The 19,948-nt window shown below is 31.3% G+C and overlaps 2 protein-coding genes across 10 annotated transcripts in view; one reads left to right on the forward strand and one right to left on the reverse strand.

Annotated features, from left to right (window-relative positions):
• Positions 1 to 15,427, forward strand: part of LOC148615546 (b(0,+)-type amino acid transporter 1-like) — a 72,271-nt gene extending 56,844 nt beyond the window's left edge. For all 9 annotated transcript variants that reach the window (XM_088581888.1, XM_088581889.1, XM_088581887.1 and 6 more), the window contains 10 exons: positions 1,788 to 2,048; positions 2,796 to 2,921; positions 5,191 to 5,290; positions 6,066 to 6,110; positions 6,321 to 6,444; positions 7,652 to 7,755; positions 8,419 to 8,515; positions 9,289 to 9,438; positions 11,362 to 11,530; positions 11,848 to 15,427. In XM_088581888.1, coding sequence (XP_088438014.1) covers positions 1,788 to 2,048; positions 2,796 to 2,921; positions 5,191 to 5,290; positions 6,066 to 6,110; positions 6,321 to 6,444; positions 7,652 to 7,755; positions 8,419 to 8,515; positions 9,289 to 9,438; positions 11,362 to 11,530; positions 11,848 to 11,921 — 1,250 coding nt within the window. In that variant the 3' untranslated portion in view covers positions 11,922 to 15,427. The remainder of the gene's footprint in view (positions 1 to 1,787; positions 2,049 to 2,795; positions 2,922 to 5,190; positions 5,291 to 6,065; positions 6,111 to 6,320; positions 6,445 to 7,651; positions 7,756 to 8,418; positions 8,516 to 9,288; positions 9,439 to 11,361; positions 11,531 to 11,847) is intronic.
• On the reverse strand, positions 15,268 to 19,512 carry LOC148615548 (acyl-coenzyme A diphosphatase FITM2-like). The gene has a single exon (XM_088581897.1). It carries the CDS (start codon positions 19,505 to 19,507, stop codon positions 18,593 to 18,595), a length of 915 nt encoding a protein of 304 aa, XP_088438023.1. The 5' UTR covers positions 19,508 to 19,512; the 3' UTR covers positions 15,268 to 18,592.
• Positions 19,513 to 19,948: the final 436 nt, after the last annotated feature.

A 19,948-nucleotide genomic window follows, 5' to 3' on the forward strand; every position in this document is an offset into this window, starting at 1 on the left:
TTTTAATTTAATGCATTTTTCAATAATGCTATTTGGTAGACATATTTACAGTGCATACAAGAATGATGTTCAGGGGATAGAGTTAATCTTCCTTTGATTAAATGAAAATCAAGTAGTGAAGTTACTTTGTTAGTTAACTGAGAAGGAGATTTTAAACTTTTTATCAAACATAGCATTATGTATGGATGTAATGATAGATAGTTTTAATCTCCTCATCAATTATCCAATCAACAACCATAGAAGGTAATTGCAATTTTCAACTATATTTCCTGAACATTACATTGTATTTTGTACTGTTAACACTTAATGTTGAACTTCCAAAATGCCTCATTACCTTGCTGGTCCACTATTTTAAAATGGCAATTAATATTCTCCATAGTTGTTAGGTGTTGTATGCAGAGTGCCATCTTGCCCTCCTGAAATTGTTGGAGAGACACGTGGCGCTACTGTGTGTTAGGTTGTATTGCCAGTTTGCCCTCCATAGATTTTGTTGGAGAGACAATTCTGACATAAGGTCTTAATCCCACCCAATTGTTTGGCAGTTAGGATATGGGTTGGCATTTAGCCCTCCTGGAATTATAGGAGAGACAAAAATGCCTCCTAAAACTAGCCCTAAGTCCTTAAATTTTTGGAACAAGATTTCACTTGTTTAATAAACTGAATAATTTGAATATAACCTGCCAGTTTGCCCTCCTTGGATCTTTGTGGAACAGTCCGTCAGACTGCTGGTGAGCTGAGAGCTGGTGGAGCAGAATTGTATCATCATATTATGTTAAATAAGTTGTATTTCCAGGTTAGGGCTAATCCATTCTACCTAATACGGAGAGACATACATGGCACAATTGTTAGGGACTTAGAAAATATGGAATTATGACAGACTTGGTTTTCCCACCCTGCCCTCCATTTGTGGAGAGACATTGATGGGACATCCAACAACCAATTTATACTTCTCTTCTTCTTTTTTATGTTTTTATTTATTGGCAGTGCAAAACCTTTGAGTATTGGAGCCATTGATTGAATATTGCACATGAAGTAAAAACTTCTATTTTAACAGTTATATAGCATTGTTGAAAATCATAATGGGTTATTTAAACAAGGAATTGTTCCTAATTTAAACTTTAATTTATTTTTTTTAAGATTTTAGTTATTATAGCTTATAAATTTTGAATGATTCTGGAGTTAAACTGGTTGGTAGAAGTCTGTTTATCAGTAGTGACATATTGTCCTCCTGGAAGTGTTTACTTCCACATGTTTTAGGGAGAGACATACATGTCACTACACATTTGGGAAGTTTTGATGTTTACTCATTTTAGTGCCATATTGCCCTCCGCACATGGATCAAACTGGAGCAGCCCACTTTTCTAAGTTTTAATGACACATGTTTAATAATACAATCCTAACAAAATGCCCTGGCCAACCCTCTAAAATGTTGTCTTGCAACTAATGTTTGCTTAATGTCTACTTTCACTTTGATAATTAATTCACTGCCATTTTCACTTCAATTGCACTTTTAACATTATCTTTAAACACTGCACATTACACAGACAAACAATTTTTTTTCTCAAAAATTGAAAATTTGCACCTTTATGATTAAACTTTGGAATCATTTTAATTCACCTTTCATAACCTCATGGTGGCTGAGCATTCTCAATTTAATCTTCTGGGAAAGTGCAAGAATTTTTAATCTGTAATAGTGAAAACTTCCATTTAAATCCATCCATTCAACCTATGGTTTGAAATGATTTTAGTCAGTATTAGTTAATCTTGTTCCTTTTTTTATTTTCTAGGTGCTCTTTCCTATGCAGAGTTAGGTACAATGATAACTAAGTCAGGGGCAGAATATGCTTACCTAAATGACTCATTTGGACCTCTTCATAAGTCACTTGGTCCAATCCCTGCCTTCTTATTTGCCTGGACATCAGTACTGATATTAAAACCAGCATTGTTTGGTGTGGTAGCCATGAGTTTTGGACTGTATGCTGTTGAGCCATTTTTTCCATGTGGCCCTTCTGATATGGTGGTTAAAATAGTCTCTGTTCTATGTTTATGTAAGTCTACACAGTATATCACAGAAATGTAGTCTATTGTACTACTCATTCATATGAATTATAATGTTTATCTTAGGACATGACGGCACATCTAAAGCTATTTTGATGCATGCATTAGTATGACCTGAACTAGCTGTACATGTAGTTTATATAAGTACATTGGTTTATCTATAGAGAAATCACTAAGTTTTAAGTACCATTCTGTGTAAGAATCGGCAATGGGTGGCACATCATAGTTCTCAGTTGGTCTTTTTTGCCTCAAAATATATTCAATACATCTAGAAAACAACTGAATTGTTTTTTAAAGGTATCCTGGAGCATTTGTGACGTAGATATTTTTTGACTGCTTATATAAAGAAAATTTTCCCACCATTTTTCCATAGTGCATTTCAGCTATATTTGACCTATCAATATCTTAAATTGGCAAATTTTACAAATACTTTGGTGCTTCTTTCTGGATATTATCAGTTACAAATACTTGATAAATGCAACACAAATTTCTTGTGTTATTTTCTTTCATGTGCCACATCTTGTACACATTTTGCCTGATTTTAAAACGGAGAAGTATTTAAAATAATATATATTTAATTATGTTGATAATATGATTAAAGAGCTTTTGATTGAGTTTTTTTTGGATTCTCTTGATTTTAGTGTAATTTAAGTTTAATTTTCTTAAATTTCATGCATATTAATATAATATTTTTAAAGAAATAATTAAAATTCCTTATACATGGTGCTATTTTGCAGTGTTGATCTGTTTTATAAATTGCTACAGTGTAAAACTTGCTACCAAAGTACAGAATTTCTTCACAGTTACCAAACTTATAGCTATTGTTATCATTACTATTGGGGGTGCTGTAATGTTAGGCAAAGGTAAGATATCTTCTTTATTCATGTCATATACACATATATACATTACTGTGAGTATAGATATATTCATTTCTTTTCTAAAGTTTTATTCCTATCCATTTAAATGTATTGTAAAATTAGATATTCTGTTTGTTGTACTTATAAACATATTTAAGTTAATGATGTTGGTAAATCTATTTCAGTCATTGTGTTGATCTTGTTATATTTCCTCAGAATTAATTGTTTGTCAGGTGTCATTGATTCATGTCATTCATTGGTCTTTATATCACAGCTGTGGCAAAAAAGTAATAAACATATGATGTCATAGACATGTGACTGTCTTGTTTCCTAATTCATGAAATAAGTTTGACCAAATTTTGCCAACTTCACAGTCATTTCCTGCAACACATATATTGGAAAAATTGCAATTTGAAAATACCTGGAAAACATATGTTTAGGACAGCCTGTGGTAAAACTATCATAAAAGCGAGTCTTTGAGAATTATCTCTTAAATGCAGTCACCTGTGACCCCATGAATTACCTGTCTACAGGTCCTATCAAAATATAACAGAGTTCCATGAGTTGTTGTAATAGGTGTATTCCTATTCCTAAATAATCCCACAAAATAAGAAGTTGATATTGGACAGGAATCATACAATGTGGTTTCCTACACTTGCACCCCATCTTTATAAAGTCACATACTGAATTTGAAATCAATCTATCCATTGGAAGTCGAGATAATTGTGATGATATAAGGACAGATGGACAGACAAGATGATTCAAATATACCCACCACTCATGGCATAGGGTTATAATTATTTCATACCATTTAGCTTCCATGTGTTATTTTATGTTTTAACTGTGACTATTTGACATTACGACAAAAAAAAAAAGTAGTACATGTACTGACAACATATTTTTGATATCTGAAGCAATGACTGTCGAACATTTCTCAAATTATTGACATTGACCATAATTTTTGACTGTTTTGAGAGCTTTAGGCCCCTCATAATAAGTTATATATTCTTTATCTTTGAACCTATATAGGCTTAGGTGAGTAGTCTACCTTGATCAAAAAAGCAACTTCCCCAAATTATAGCTTTAAAAAAAAACTACTAAATGAGGTTTTTGTGACAACCTTTCTAACAAACTTCACTATAGCACTCTCACATTTAATGCATATTTAACTGGAAATTATTTTAAATGTACTCCCCTAACCAAAGTGATGAAAAGTTCTCTTGCACATAAATATTGATCTCTTGCGGCATAAATATTGATCTCTTGCGGAAAAAGAAACAATATAGTTTGGAATTGAATTTAAAAATTATTTTGCTTAATTGGTTATTTGCATGTTCAGCATGTAATTTCATGCTTTTGGTTTGGTTGCCCTTTGTAGCCTACTGGATAGATACATGTATAAAAAGTGGTGTAGTAGGCCTGGACAGATACATTTATATACAAAAGTGGTGTGGTAGGCCTGGACAGATACATGTATAAAAATGGTGTGGTAGGCCTTGACAGATATTTATATAAAAAGTGGTGTAGTAGGCCACAATGGACACATTGAAAAATTTTTGGCATGTGTCTTTTGACAGAAATATTATGGTGTGGTACTGTTACTGTCTGTCTGTATGTCAACTTAGAGGAATATGATCATTTTTTTTATGGAAGGGAGCTTTCCTTTTTTTTCTCTCGGTAAATTCATGATTGTATTTCATTTCACAGTTATGGGCACAAATTATCATTGCTTTATTGCTACTGTTTCATTATTCTAATAAGAATCTGAAATATGAATAGCAAAGGTGGCATTGTAATGATGTACTGCTGAACCTCAGATTTGTCACATTGTTTTTATATCCTTAGTATATATTAAATGGCAAATAAAGAAAAAAAGGAAATTATTTACAATGTTTATTTGTTGACACTGTTTGCCAAAAGATGAGGAAGGACACAGGGTGCTAAGGGGTGTATACGGGCAGATTTTTCATGATGGGATGCAGGCCATACCATTTTTATTTAGCAAGGACATTGATTTCATTTGTCAGAATAAGTCACTTGAACACTAACTATCTTTCACTTTTTTATTGCAGTTATTAAGCTTATTGAAATTTTAAATATATATATTTAGTGAATTTTCATCGTTTGAATGTGTAAATCTAACTATGGATTGTTTTACCAGTAGATTATCCTACAGTGAAACCTTCATTTAAATGTCTAATGTTTGGTATTGTTGACATGTTACATTTATTTAAATTACTTCCTCCAAATTGTATTAACTGATTTATTATTACAGGTGAAACAGAACATTTGGCCTCTGGTTTTGAAGGATCTACTTCATCCCCATCTATGATAGCTTTAGCATTTTATGATGGTCTTTGGGCTTATGACGGATGGTAAGTAATATTGTATCATAGTGTCTGCTTATTTCAATGATTTTTCTTTGTCTATATATGTTAAAGCTTCAATAAGAAATGATATGATCTGTTTACTACCAGTTGGTCCTATGTGATTATTGTATGAGATATTGACTTTATGATTATGATGGTAGTTTCATTTTGACTGTTGTATATTTTGAATCATACATTTTTGAGTTATTGGACTTATTACATACAAAAATGGGGCATTTTTTTGTTTTTGGACTATAAATCATAAATTCCTCCACTGATTGCCATGACCTGGTGAATTGTTCATTTCCTCTGTTTAAGGCTTTCAGCTTTTTTTTAGTGATATATAGAAATCATTTGGTCCATCCCTCTTATTTTCTATCCATGTAATCCTTAATACATCTTATTCCGAGTATTAAGATTATTTGACCACTTCCATTCTGGTCAAAATTTTATCAAAAGCCAAGAATTTAATCAAATCAAAATTCAGTGCCAGTATTTGACCTGTCAGTTCAGGCCTGTTGTACCTTGTAAGGTATTTTTATTTAGCAGTACCTACGTGAAATAGATAGGATTTCGGGCCTATCGCACCTTGTAAGGTATTTTTTTTAGCAGTACCTACATGACATAGATTGGATTTTCAGTTTGATTGGGTAACTTCATTATTTACAAATACATGTATTGCTATAATATGCAATACTCTGAAAATCTAGTTGATTTAAAAACCCATAGAACATCAAAGTTTCCAAGAAGTTGATGCATGTTTTGTTTTGTTTTTCTTTAGGAATAATCTAAATTATGTAACAGAGGAGTTGAAAAACCCTTACAAGTAAGTTTTCTTATAGACGTACTCTTCAAAGAAGATCTTATTTTTCCTCAAGTCAAAAAATTTAAGAGTTGATTTATTGATTCATAAAACTGAATTTAAATCATTTACATCATCAGAAAAAAAATTAACAAATATAAGTGACATACACAGGCAAATGTGCCACACATGAGAATCATATGGCTTCAATAATCAACAATTTGTTTGTTTCAGAAACCTGCCTCATGCCATTATGATTGGTATACCACTAGTCACTGTGTGTTATATACTGACAAATATATCATATTTAACTGTCATGTCTCCAGCTGAGTTGTTAGCATCTAATGCCGTTGCATCAGTAAGTCACTAATATTTAAGTCGATTTGAATGTGATATGATTTAGGTCTTCATATAGACCATACTGTTGAGAATAGGTTACAGTATTTCTTGTAAGTACTCCTTTTGTATCAAAGAGAATGTTAAATTATTATCATTAAAATAACAATAACATGTACTAATATTGTTGGTGAGATGTGAAGCAAAAAGAAGATAATTTTGATATTTTTTAAGAAATACTTGCTACAACATATTTGTCACAAATTAAACTGATTGTAGATGTGACTGTATTTCAGACTTGGGGAGAAAGAGTTCTAGATTAAATTGACTGTTAATAATTACTATAGATGTGACTTCTAGGTGTAATAGCTTTTACCATTCCCCTGTATTTCAGATGTGTGGAGAGGGAGTTCTAGGTGTAATAGCTTTTATCATTCCCCTGTATTTCAGATGTGTGGAGAGGGAGTTCTAGGTGTAATAGCTTTTATCGTTCCCCTGTATTTCAGATGTGGAGAGGGAGTTCTAGGTGTAATAGCTTTTATCATTCCCCTGTATTTCAGATGTGTGGATAGGGAGTTCTAGGTGTAATAGCTTTTATCGTTCCACTGTATTTCAGATGTGTGGAGAGAGAGTAATAGGTGTAATAGCTTTTATCGTTCCCCTGTATTTCAGATGTGTGGAGAGGGAGTTCTAGGTGTAATAGCTTTTATCGTTCCCCTGTATTTCAGATGTGTGGAGAGGGAGTTCTAGGTGTAATAGCTTTTATCGTTCCCCTGTATTTCAGATGTGTGGAGAGGGAGTTCTAGGTGTAATAGCTTTTATCGTTCCCCTGTATTTCAGATGTGTGGAGAGGGAGTTCTAGGTGTAATAGCTTTTATCGTTCCCCTGTATTTCAGATGTGGGGAGAGACTTCTAGGTGTAATAGCTTTTATCATTCCCCTGTATTTCAGATGTGTGGAGAGAGAGTTCTAGGTGTAATGGCTTTTATCATTCCACTGTATTCAAATATGGGGAGAAAAAGTTCTAGGTATAATGGCTTTTATCATTCCATCATATTTTAGACTTTGGGAGAGAGAGTTCTAGGTGTAATGGCTTTTATTATTCCATCATATTTTAGACTTTGGGAGAGAGAGTTCTAGGTGTAATGGCTTTTATTATTCCATCATATTCCAGAATTGGGGAGAAAGAGCTTTAGGTATAATGGCTTTTATCATTCCATTGTATTTCAGACATGGGGAGAAAGAGTTCTAGGTGTAATGGCTTTTATCATTCCATTGTCTGTTGTGTTCTCAACATTTGGTGCTGCTAATGGTTCATGCTTTACTGGAGGAAGGTAAACTGTTACAGAATACATATTCTAAATAGACGACTTTTAGAACTATGATGTGTATGGTACTTTTCAAATTATTGAACTTTTCAGCTTTATAACTCAGTTTTTGAATAAAAAAGTAAGTTTTTTGTCAAAAGAAGACATTGATTTATATATTTCTTGTAAAAGATGGCATATCCGTCATGAACATAGTTAATTAGTTGATATAATTTTCTGCTTTGTCTATGAAATTTTGAGCTATTTGTTTACAATATTCAAGTTTGCTGATAATTCACCACTGTAATATTTTATCACTGATGTCTCAACTATCATGAATATGTAATACCTCTGATAACACATGATGTGTGTATATGTTAAAAGTTCAAATAATCACATCCTAACTGCACGTCACTTCAGAAAGATTTTCAGCCATTTATATTTCATGGCTTCTTTTTATAGGAATTTGCTGACACTCTGTCTATAAAAAAGATGATACAATTTAAAAATGGAAGCTTGAATGACAAGGAAGACTTAAGTCATTTCCACCATTAATTTAAATAGATCCTTAAGCACAGTTTTTGTTAACACTGGAAAGTAGATGGTGTTCATACCAATTTGTTATTTCAGCAAAGTGGCCATTTAATTAGTAATTGAGCTTAGGATGTAACTAACTGTTCTTTATTACAGAGTAATGTATATTGCTGCTAGAGAGGGGCATTTACCAGAAGTGTTATCTTATGTACATACCAGACAGTTCACTCCTCTACCTTCCCTTGTAGTCTCAGTAAGTTAACACAACTATTCAATTAAACTGATCATTTTTGTGACACAAATCAAATGGTGATTGATCGATTAGCTGTGTTTATCAAACACTGATGGATCAATCTCTTTAACAGACATTTCCTTCTGCTTTAAAACAGAATTTTTTTTTTTTTCAAATGATTCTTTTACTGTTACATTTACTTCTGATTTCATTGATTTCCACTTTTTTTGTTGGGTTTGTAAAATCATGTCTTTTTCAGTGAGTATGATTTATGATTTTGATTGGTAAAATGGGGTCAATTTTTATTGAAAAGTGATCTGTTGTCATAATTACTTGCTGTTTAGTGATAATTCAAGATGTCTAAAAAATATACTTAATTAATATGGTAGATTCACAATCTAGGTAAATAATATGTTAAAGGTTCTGCATTTGAAATTTTTGGTCCTGGACCAGGGACCAGTATTATTTATGATCAGATTGATTGATAAGTTTTGGAATCCTTTTGTGTAAACATTTATTTCTTGATTGGAATGTTAGTTATGTACTAAGACTAATTCCTGTATGTTGTGGAGAAAAAATATTACTTAAAGACTTGTGACAGTCGGTCGTTGAGCTAATTAATAATTTTAAAAACACCTCCGTGTTGTATTTTCTTTTGTTTGAAAGTTTCATTAGTATGACACTATTCTTATTACATGTATATTATTCAGAAAAAAAACCATTTGATAATACAACATTTCTGTTTTGTTTGAATGTTTCATTAATATTACACTATTTACATTTGTTTATTTCAGACATTATTAGCCTGTTTAATGGTTTTGATGGGTGATATATTTGCCCTGATTGACTTCTTTAGTTTTGCTGCTTGGATGTTTTATGGGTTAACTATGGCAGCTTTATTATTGAAGAGATATACACATCCACGTGTTCATAGACCATACAGGGTAAGTCATAAATCAATAAAAGATAAGTATTTAATTTTATGAGAATAGCCCTTTCTAATAATACACTTTCAGGAAATTTGCCTATTGTTTTCCAACTGCAGGAAAATAGGAATGTTTGACTCTGACAGATCTGTGATCTCATGTTGTATGATGTGCTTGTCTAATTTCTGATTTAGGACCAACCATCATTTTTTGGCTGAGTTATTGCCCTTTGGTCTTACATTTTTTGCTTAAATTGTCTTTATTTATTTACTTGGAATATGTGCTTTTGATAATACCTTGATTAGTTGTACTATTATTTGTGGCAAGTTTTGAAAAAAATGTGTTTTTTTTGTTGTTGTTATTTTTGTTTTTTGCAAATTGATTGTAATAGTGTGCTCAGTCTCTCAATTTTAAATAAATATGAAGAGGGGACATTGGAACACTAATTTATCATTTGAAATTTTCTTTGTGACATGTAGCTGCTGAAGAACCAACAGTAAAATAAGTGAAAGTTGGTTTATAATAGTTACCACTACAATACAAGCCATAAAATGGAATTTCATCAATAGAATTAGACATGCAACAAAAGTTTTAAAAGCTGCTTTAAATGACAAGATTATGATAAATGTACACTACTAAAATAGAAATATTTTATTGGTACTATCTCTTAAAGGAAATATGGTTATAACCCAGTTACAACATATATAAACAACATAACATGTTACAAATATTGTAAATGTTAACTTAGATGTACTGCATAAAACCAAGTTAATTTGTATCTTATTTTGAAACATTCTAAGAAGTCAGTTTTAGGCAATGAATTGTCTTATTAGATTGCACTATACAGATGGGATTGAGGTTTACAGTGTGTTAAAAAATGTTCTTCGATGTCAACTACTCCTTCTTTTGCAAATTTGGCACTTCCTTTCTCTTTTTTCCATATTATGATTTCGGCCCTTTTCTATCATTAAATTATGAGCGCTAAGACGAATCTTGGCAATTGTTGCTCGATCCTTTAAAAGTTTAAGAGTATCAGCATAAGGTGATCTATAACCATTAACATGAATGGTTTCGAAAAACTCTAATTTTGAAGAGATACTTATTTTTGCATTTTGACATTGAATGCATTGATCTTTGATTCTTAATATCAATTGTTTTGAAGTTTTATTTCATACATGTATTGGCTGAAAATAGAAAATCCAAGATTATGCAGAATTACTTTAATTTTAGAAACCCAAAGGTTTGTTGTAAATGTACTTTGGAATATATCCATAACCAATGATCCTTCTAAGCTTGAAATATGCTCCAAATATTAAGCACAGGAAATTAAAGAATGTCTTTCATGGGAATTCCTCCCAGTTCTGCCCAGCAAGCATCATTTCATGTTTTGCAGTGTACACTTAAAATTTCTTTAATATATTTAATATGTAGTTTTTAAAAGGTTCTGAATCTTTAAAACTAGAAAATAGACCCTAAATTTCACTGCAGTAAGTGATTATAGGTGGAATTAAAGTATCTGGCGTCAATTTCACAAAAAGTCGTAAGTGTAAAGTTGATGGTAAGTAATGACGTCACAACCTAAAATAGCATTGTGACGTCATAATTTACAATCAATTTCATACTTACGACTTTTTGTGAAATCGACACCAGGACTACTGGATCATGTTTATTGTCCATTTAGCTTTTGAGTTACATCATCAATGAAATTATCAAAATGAAGAACATTCCCTTGCCTCACTCCTCTTTGTGATAGAAGAGGGCACTTATCCCATTATTAAACTTGATTCTAAAAGTTGTTTATTTATACATAGAAAATATTACATTATAGATTTTGCTATATAGTATTACAACAATGTGCAAATTGTTTTTTTGTAGTTTCACACAAAACCATCTTAGTTCTCTTTAGAAATGAATAGAAATTGCTGTTTTTATATTTTTCAGGTACCAACATTCATGCCAGTAGTAGTCCTTATATTCTCATTTTACCTGGTGATAGCACCTATACTACAGAATCCTAGAATAGAATTCTTTTATGCCTTCCTGTTTATGTTCAGTGGTTTAATATTCTATGTACCGTTTGTTGTTTACAGAAAAGAAATAAAATATATGCGTAAGTAATTCATGAGGCAGTTACACACAGTTACAACAATTATTTATTTCCTAACTGTTTTGTGTATAGAGATATAAAAATATCTTACATTCTGACATTTGGTCATTCTATCCCCACAATGCAGGTAGTTTGTTTTTCATGATAGTTTCTCCTAGTTGGAATGGAAAAATTATACATTTTAATCATTATTGCATTATTACAACTTTATTGTTTTGATTTGAAAAGTAACCATATTTTTAAAAATGAAAAATTGAAAGTACTCAATATTAGATTTGGAAGTTGCAGTTGACAGATATTTTTGGTTTTTTTATTTGCAGGAAAAATTACCTGTTTCATCCAATTGTTGCTCTTTGTTGCACCAAGTCGATATGAAAAAGACATTGTAGAATGAAGGAGCTGTGTATAAACATTATAATGCTATATCTGTGATTATGAGCCTGTATCATCAATCATTAGATTTTAACTAAAATCCATAAGTATATATTTATTAATTTATCAGTGTATGGAAAAACTAAATGTGTTTCATTAAGTTCTGATAATGAAGTAAATGGGTCATTGTATTATTGAATATACTTCAAAAAATAACTAAAGATGTCAATTTGACGTGTTGGTGTCAACATCATTATAATTTACTTCTTTGTACCTGGAATAGTATAACTAATAACAATGTTATATAAGGGTACAGTGAAATCAGTAGTAACATTTACAGCACAGAGAAAAGTGTCTGGTTAGATCTTATGTAAAGTTAGCTCACAGTCATTTGGGTTAGATAATGATTGATTTCACTGTATGTAATATCCATATTTGATGGATTATACAATTAAACTGTGATAAAGTGGCAGCCATAGTATCCAAAGAATTTAGTATTGAATCTCTTGCAGAAAATCTGTTGTTGACAGTCACAATGTATTTATTGTAAGTTATGTTTTTGTGAACTTTTTATGTAAATATTTTTATAAGAATTTCCAAGAGTCTTTTTTATTATTGTTGTATTAAATAATTCCCAGTTTGTTGTAGTAGATATTTCCTTTAAAAATAAAATAATGAAAAAAAAATTTACAAAACTATGAAAGATAAAAAAATGTTTACCTTTTTGAAAGAGTCTCTTGGAAATTATTTTTATTTATTTAAAAATCTTTTTGTTTGTGTTTCTATTTCTGTGAGAGTATTAAATGCTGCCAAATGTATTATGCATCAATTCGATGTTGTTTTTTAAAGAAGACGTCAGTGCATTTAATATTTACCATTAACATAGTTGTTAAGTTTAATTTTATTTATTTAGAGTTATAAATGTGTATTTTTATAAATATTATTTATAAGATATTTCTTGCCTTGTATGCATAATCTAAAAATAGGTTGACTGCTTATTTTATAAGAAACCAGATCTAAAATTTATATGAATCTCAGTCTCTTAGCACAACACAGAACTGATACATGGTAGAGAGAACTATCTTGTAGTAAGTTCACTTTGATTACATTTATATACATTAGGCAAACAAAGCTTAGCATTTAAGGAGGTAGACCTAGGCATTAATATATAAGGTTGGTTTTTATCAGAAGTCTTTATGTTAACCTGTCATGTCATCTAGTCGGTAATGTTCAGTAATTGTGTATTTACATGTATATACACTTCATGGTTGATTGAATTCATTTGTTGTTAGATGTTATATGTTTGAAAATGTGTGTCAATGTGTGTGCTATCTTCAAAGGTGCTTATTCTATTAATTTGTGGGTCATTACTTTTCATTTCTGGTCATATCACTTTAAGTTATTTTAAACCATGAATACTTGTTTTAACATTGATTTTCTATGAAAAAAAAAAAAAGAATTTCAGGAAGTTATGAAAAATTGTTATGTAATATAATCCATGATCTGTGTAAGTGTTATAATGACTTTCGAACTTATTTTTTTTTCTTAAAACAACCTCAAAATGTGGCCCTACAATTGTATGGCGTTATCGTTTAATACATTGTAGACACTTGATTTTCATGTGAAAACTTGAACGAAAGTTGGTTGACCTTGATAAAATTTTAGGTTTCAAACTGCAATAGGAAGAATGGTATTTATTATAGGGGTTATGACCCCAACTGTTTTGGAATTTGTGACCGAAAACAAGAATTTCATATGAATACATGTAACGATTTAAAATGTAAAATTCAAACTAAATGGTAATCTGTGACATCTATATATTATACCTCTGTCAGATTGAAGTCCTTATTTTGATTTTTCTGGTATGGAATCTAATCTAAATTTTAATAAGTACATGTAGATTACATGCTTTTAGTTCATTTCATAAATTTCAATTCTTTGTAAAATTTAGTTTTTTTAACACTGAAAATGGGGTGATAGTTTTTCACATTTTGAACCTTGAGAATGAGTTTGATAATCCGATTTGTATTATTAACAAGATTTGTTAGTTGTTCAGTTTGCCTCCATTTGTTCACAGGTGTACAGCTGTTTATTCAAGTTAACATTTAGGTGGATACAAGCCCCCTCCCATATGCTCAAAAAGTTAAGTTGGTATAGAAACAAGAGGCTCCCAGGAGCCTGAATCGCTCACCTGGTTAAATTTTTGCCTTTCAAGGCCAATAACAAACAAGAAGTCGTCCGACCATTCTGACTCCATGAAGATTTTGGAAGGACTTATTATGAGGATCATTTCATCAATCGAAAGTTTCATTCTAGCTATCATAGTTTTCAAGATATTGACTGAAAACTGCAAAAAACGTAGTTTTTTGCCTTTCAAGGGCAATAACTCTTATATGGGGTTGTCTGACAACTTTGATCCCTGGAGACTTTTGTAGGCCTTATAATAAGAATCATTTCAGCAATTGAAAGTTTCATTTTATCTATCATAGTTTTAAAGATATAGGCTGAAAAAAAAGTCTTTTTTCACCTCTCAAAAGCAATAACCCTTACATGGAGTCGTCTGACAACTTTGATCTCTGGAGACTTTTGTAGGTCTTATAATAAGGATATTTCAGCAATTGAAAGATATTGGCCAAACCTAACGGTTTTGGAGATATATGCAAAAAACTACTGTATGACCCCTATGTTCTGTTTTTAGTAAAGGCAGCAATGTTTTTAACCGATCAAAAATCCAAATGGTCATTTTGTTAAGAATACCCTGAAAAACAAAAATACCAACTTTCATTGAATTCTGTATAGTAGTTTGTGAGAAGATTTTTGAAAGTAATAGCATCAAAAACAGCAAAAATTGTCCAAAAAGGGCAATAACTTCAACTTGGGTCAACAGATTTTCATCAAAATTTGACCACAGATCTCATGCTGAATATTTTCACCCATGTCAGAACTTGGCTAAACCTAATGTTTTTGGAGATATATGCAAAAATCTGCTGTCTGACCCTATGTTCTATTTTTAGTAATGGTGGCCATGTTTTTTAACCAATCAAAAATCCAAACAGTCATTTTGTGCAGGATACTCTAAGGAACAATCATCATAAGTTTCATGCAAATCAATGTAGTAGTTTCAGAGAAGAAGATGTTTGAAGAAATTGTTGACAGCGGATGCCAAGTGATGGCAGTAGCTCACATGGCCTACAGCCAGTTGAGCTAAAAACTGGAAATCACTGGAGCTAGCCCCCCCTTAGGCCAGTTGGTTCCTTTCATTATTTCAGAATTGCTGGATCTGCCACTGACAGTGGAGACAGAAAATCAAATGTTGCATATTATTGATGACGATTCATCCTTTAGTTGGAATTATAACAATGTGATGAAGGTTACCATTATCATAAAACTGTATAATTATAGCTGGGATGGATGACTACTATAAGCAGTACTTGAATTTGACAGAAGTAAACAATATTTGACTAATCATGGCTTTCCTATATCTTTGGATGTGGAAAGAATTTATCATAATAAAATGAAATCATGAAAGTTTTGACTTTTTTTCATACCCTTGTCAACAATGGTGAGGTAAAATTGTGAAGAAAATATTCAAGTAGTCATAAATAAAAAGAAATACAAACAACACTGTGGTACCAGTATCAGTCCCTAAAAAGTATATACAGTTAAATAAAACCAACTAACATATAAATTACTAGTTCAGGGATAAACACATATGCATGTCTCTATGCTTCAAAATATCAAGAACCACCTAACAAAATCTTTTAAATTAATGACATAAAATACATATTTATTTGGATTATGGAATCATGTATTGTATTCCCAGTTCTAGAGTTACAGATTTTTTAAATATTTTGAATATGATGGCATTTGAGTTTATCTGCTTTTTCTCCTATTTTGTTCAACCTAAAAGGACATAATCAAACATAAAAAAATGTAACTTGAATAAAGAATAAAGCAAGTTAAAAATGATACTTCAAGTACCTATACACAGGCCTAACCTTAAAACACTTAAATGGTGGACCTGTAACAAAAGTGGTCAGCAAAAACTAATACAAGAGATTATTTGTAGCTAACATTTTTATTTAAACAAAAAACAATCCAGAGTTACCATTAAATAAAACAACACACAAGCACCTCAACACACTTAAATGGTAGACTTGTAACAAAAGTGGTCGGCAACAACTAATACAAGAGATTATTTGTAGCTAACATTTTTATTTAAAGTAAACAAAAAACAATCCAGAGTTACCATTGAATAAAACAACACACAAGCACCTCATACAGCATTTAATCTTAAATTACACTCAAACATGTGATGCCTTGAGCAGTCAAAGGTAATGCAGTTGTAATGTATAGTTATAGTTAATATGGATAACAAATATATGGATATTTTTTAAATATTGGTCTTAAGGTTACATTTTGTAAGTGTAATTGGTTGTTTTTTACCTCACTGCCCATGTGCTTTTTGAATCTGCATAACAAAACCTATACAAAGAATACATGTAAATACATGTATAGAACTGAAAACTTAGATCTTAAGTAAAAACAAGGAGACCATGGTTGCAACAAGGAACAGGAAATCTGGGGGCAAAGACCAATGAAACAGACAACACAATAAAAAAACACAGAGAACTAGAATTTTTCAACTAAAAATAAAAAAGATGTGCTACTGATGCTAAAATTCATTGACTGGAAAATACCTGCAATATGTAAACATATGTGCACTGTAAATAGATGTGTATGGATTTCATTAAACACTAAACAAAAACATTAAATTATAAACTATAAAAATAAAAATAGTACAAAAGTAAAAATAAGTATTGTACAGTAACTTCAATATGTTGTATAATTTATATCTAAGACAAAAATGACTAATTCAAAGCTAAAACCAGCAAGAATTAGTCTATTTTGTGATTATGATGGTAAAAATAATACTTAAAAAGAATAATGCCTATTGATAACATATTACGAACAAATTTTACATGTAACAACCACAAGATGAGCAACTTACTCATGTTTTTGATCATTGGTGTAAAGTGAAAGAATAGAAATATCAGCCTTCAAACATGAAGTTTGCTTCATAAATAAGGGAATTTTGTTCATGTATGTTAGAACCAAGTCAAGCTAGAAACACTAAGGTCACAAAGAGAACACCCATGCCTCAAATGGAGTTGCACATGTGAATGTTAAACCCTTGGGTATGATTACTTCCCATTGTAGGCACTGAACAATGAGTATATTCCTTAATTATCATCTGCATATGATGCTTTAATTCTACTGAAATCCCTTGAGTGCTCTAGGAGGAGTTGTGTTTACAAAGTTTTTACATGTACATGTACAGTACTGAAAGAGACATACAATGACTGATCACGGACATAGTGGTGTACTATTCGTAGAATGACAGTAAATACCTTCTTTGTCTTATAAAATATTTTCATATTTTTTCAGTATTGAAAGGGGTAGGGCTTACCACTCTTATACGAAAGAAAGTATAACAAAAAAATTTCCTACTCAAAAAGTTCTTTGGTACACCACTATGTCTGTTCAGTCGTGGTATGTCTCTTTCTATACTGTATACTGTGAGTTGGTTTATCTCCCTTTGGAGTCCCCTGGCAATAATGTTTCTTCTTTCATATCTACATATGATGCCAAACCTCCCTATAAAGTTTCATAACAAACTGGATGATTCCAATATACCACTAAACTTTGTTTTTGATTGGTATAAAAATAACTTTGACATGTTAATGGTTTAACATTGGTTGGGTAGATTTAGGTGTCACATTGTTCAGCTTGTTACATTGTATCACTGACCCAAAGCAGAGGTTGAAATATCTCAATTTGGATTGTGAATTTATCTTTGAAACAGCATATGTAATTTATTATATATAATATTTATATATAATCTATCTACATGTTACATATACATGTATATACATCTAATAGTAAGTACACCAAAGAAGAAATTTTTTTTCAATCCCTACAAATATGACAAGAACCAAATATTCCTTGAAATAAGAATCTGTCTACCCTAAAAAAATGCAAAATTATACAAATAAATGTATTTCAGGTTTTAGTTTTTCAACATAAATATGCATATACACTGCACCTAAATTATGGGTAGATGCATATCGTTCTGATAGTCCTAGTCAGTCATGCTACAAAAACCAATATAACATTCAGCAAAAGCTATTCATGCCATCTTCTGTAGGTACATGTAAAAAATCTTACCCCCCGATTAAAGGATAGCAACCAATATAAAACACAATATTAAACAATATTAACAAAGTGAAGATGCTTGTACATGTACATGTATGTGTAAAAAACACATATATAAATGTATCTGAAAAAAAACTTGCTGATGAACATTTCGTGATTTGTATATTGCATATAAAACTCTGGTATTTGTATTTTTTTATAAGTATATCATAACATAAATTCTTAAATAATTGTGCGATAGTTAACAAATGACAAGTACAAATATTGTTTAAATAATCCACATATATTTTTTTTTAATTCAATACATTCTAGGTGAAAATACTAACATTGGGAACAAGATACATTGTAGCATAAAAATACTGACCAGTGGTCCATTTCATACAAAACAGTAATAAGCATAGAAATGATCATAGGTAATGACCTTAAAATGCTATTTTCTACACGAAATAAAAACTTACGATCTATTTACACATACAATCAGCTGCTCAATTTTGTAAATCTTAATACACTGTCTCCAGATTTTCTTATTACATCAAAGTTACTTGGTACTAGTATCCTGTAACTAACAAACCAACAACCAACTGCAATGAATCCTGCTGTTACCTTTTGTGATAAGGTGTGAAACCTGTAGACCGTTGTAATAATCAACATGAATTCAAATATAATTGTACAAAGTGCTAAAGTTGTGAAAATTGCCTTCACATATGGTGAAAGCAGGCTGTAGGCTTCTATGGAATTCTCAACTTCTGATTTTTTAATGTTCCGCTTCTCTGACAAGTTCTCATCTTTAAGAATTTTCCCCAATGCTGTCCAGTCTTTGAAACAGCGGACTTCTTCTGATATTGTGAGTAGACAATGAATCAAGAGGAAAGTATGTCCTGAAATATCAAAACCAAGCCAGAACTTTCCAGATTTCAAACAAGAATGTTTGTTGTCTTTTGAAGAATCAGTGCATACCCCAATTATCTCTTCTACTCGTCGGAAAGCAGAAGTGATGAAATACCACCAAAATGTGGCAACAGCAAGACGACAAAGATGTTTCAATACTGTCTTAATATTCCCTAGTGTGTACACATAGCTTGTCATGAATATAAACATTGAAAGCAATATAAATGTCCAACCCCATCCCATTCTCACGAAAAGTTTGTTAAGAATATTGTTTTTCTCCGCTAAGTAGAACTTCGGAAGATCACTGAAGTCAGCAATAACTGATCCGATGAGGACAACTAACAAGTAAACGCCTATTTTGACAGCTGTATCGATCAAAAGAACCTTTTTACAAAGTGCAATTATCAAAATAACGAAAAAAGAACTCAAGTTTGTAGGCGGTGGAAGAGGTTTCTTTCCAGACTCTTTCGGCTTTTTAATGGCCATTTTGAACAACACGATCATGTGACTGAAATTGATCCAGCGTACTGAAGAACGGAGAGATTATATCTGATCATAGTTTATGTCAAGTCGGTCCAAATTTATGTTGGAACAGTTAAAGTTTGTCGTCATTTCAGGTAATAATGGATGGAATATCCATGTAGAAATTAAATGACAGCCATTCCCCCATGAAATGCATTCCCCATAAGGTGGATGTGTTGGTATTTATGGGAAAGGGTAAGAAAACAATTTGAAAATCAATACTATCGTGTTTGTCATAAAGTTTTAATTTCAAATTTCCTGTACGTTAAACATGTTAAAGTCTAGGTATACAACAGAAGTAGATGTATCAGTTTTCTCTTTAACTTCAAATAATTCGGGCAGATGCAATTATACCATGCAAAAACCTAACCTTAGACAAATACAGAAACGATCGACCAAGAATGGTGCACAATACGTTCCCAT

Source organism: Perna viridis, chromosome 5 (genome assembly GCF_037379345.1).
Source record: "Perna viridis isolate PV_CMFRI_1.1 ecotype Kerala chromosome 5, ASM3737934v1, whole genome shotgun sequence".
Classification (NCBI taxonomy): Eukaryota; Metazoa; Mollusca; class Bivalvia; order Mytilida; family Mytilidae; genus Perna; species Perna viridis.

Excerpts from the sequence above, each read along its gene's own strand:
- LOC148615548 (XM_088581897.1), bottom strand. The coding sequence starts at position 19,507 with ATGATCGTGTTGTTCAAAATGGCCATTAAAAAGCCGAAAGAGTCTGGA.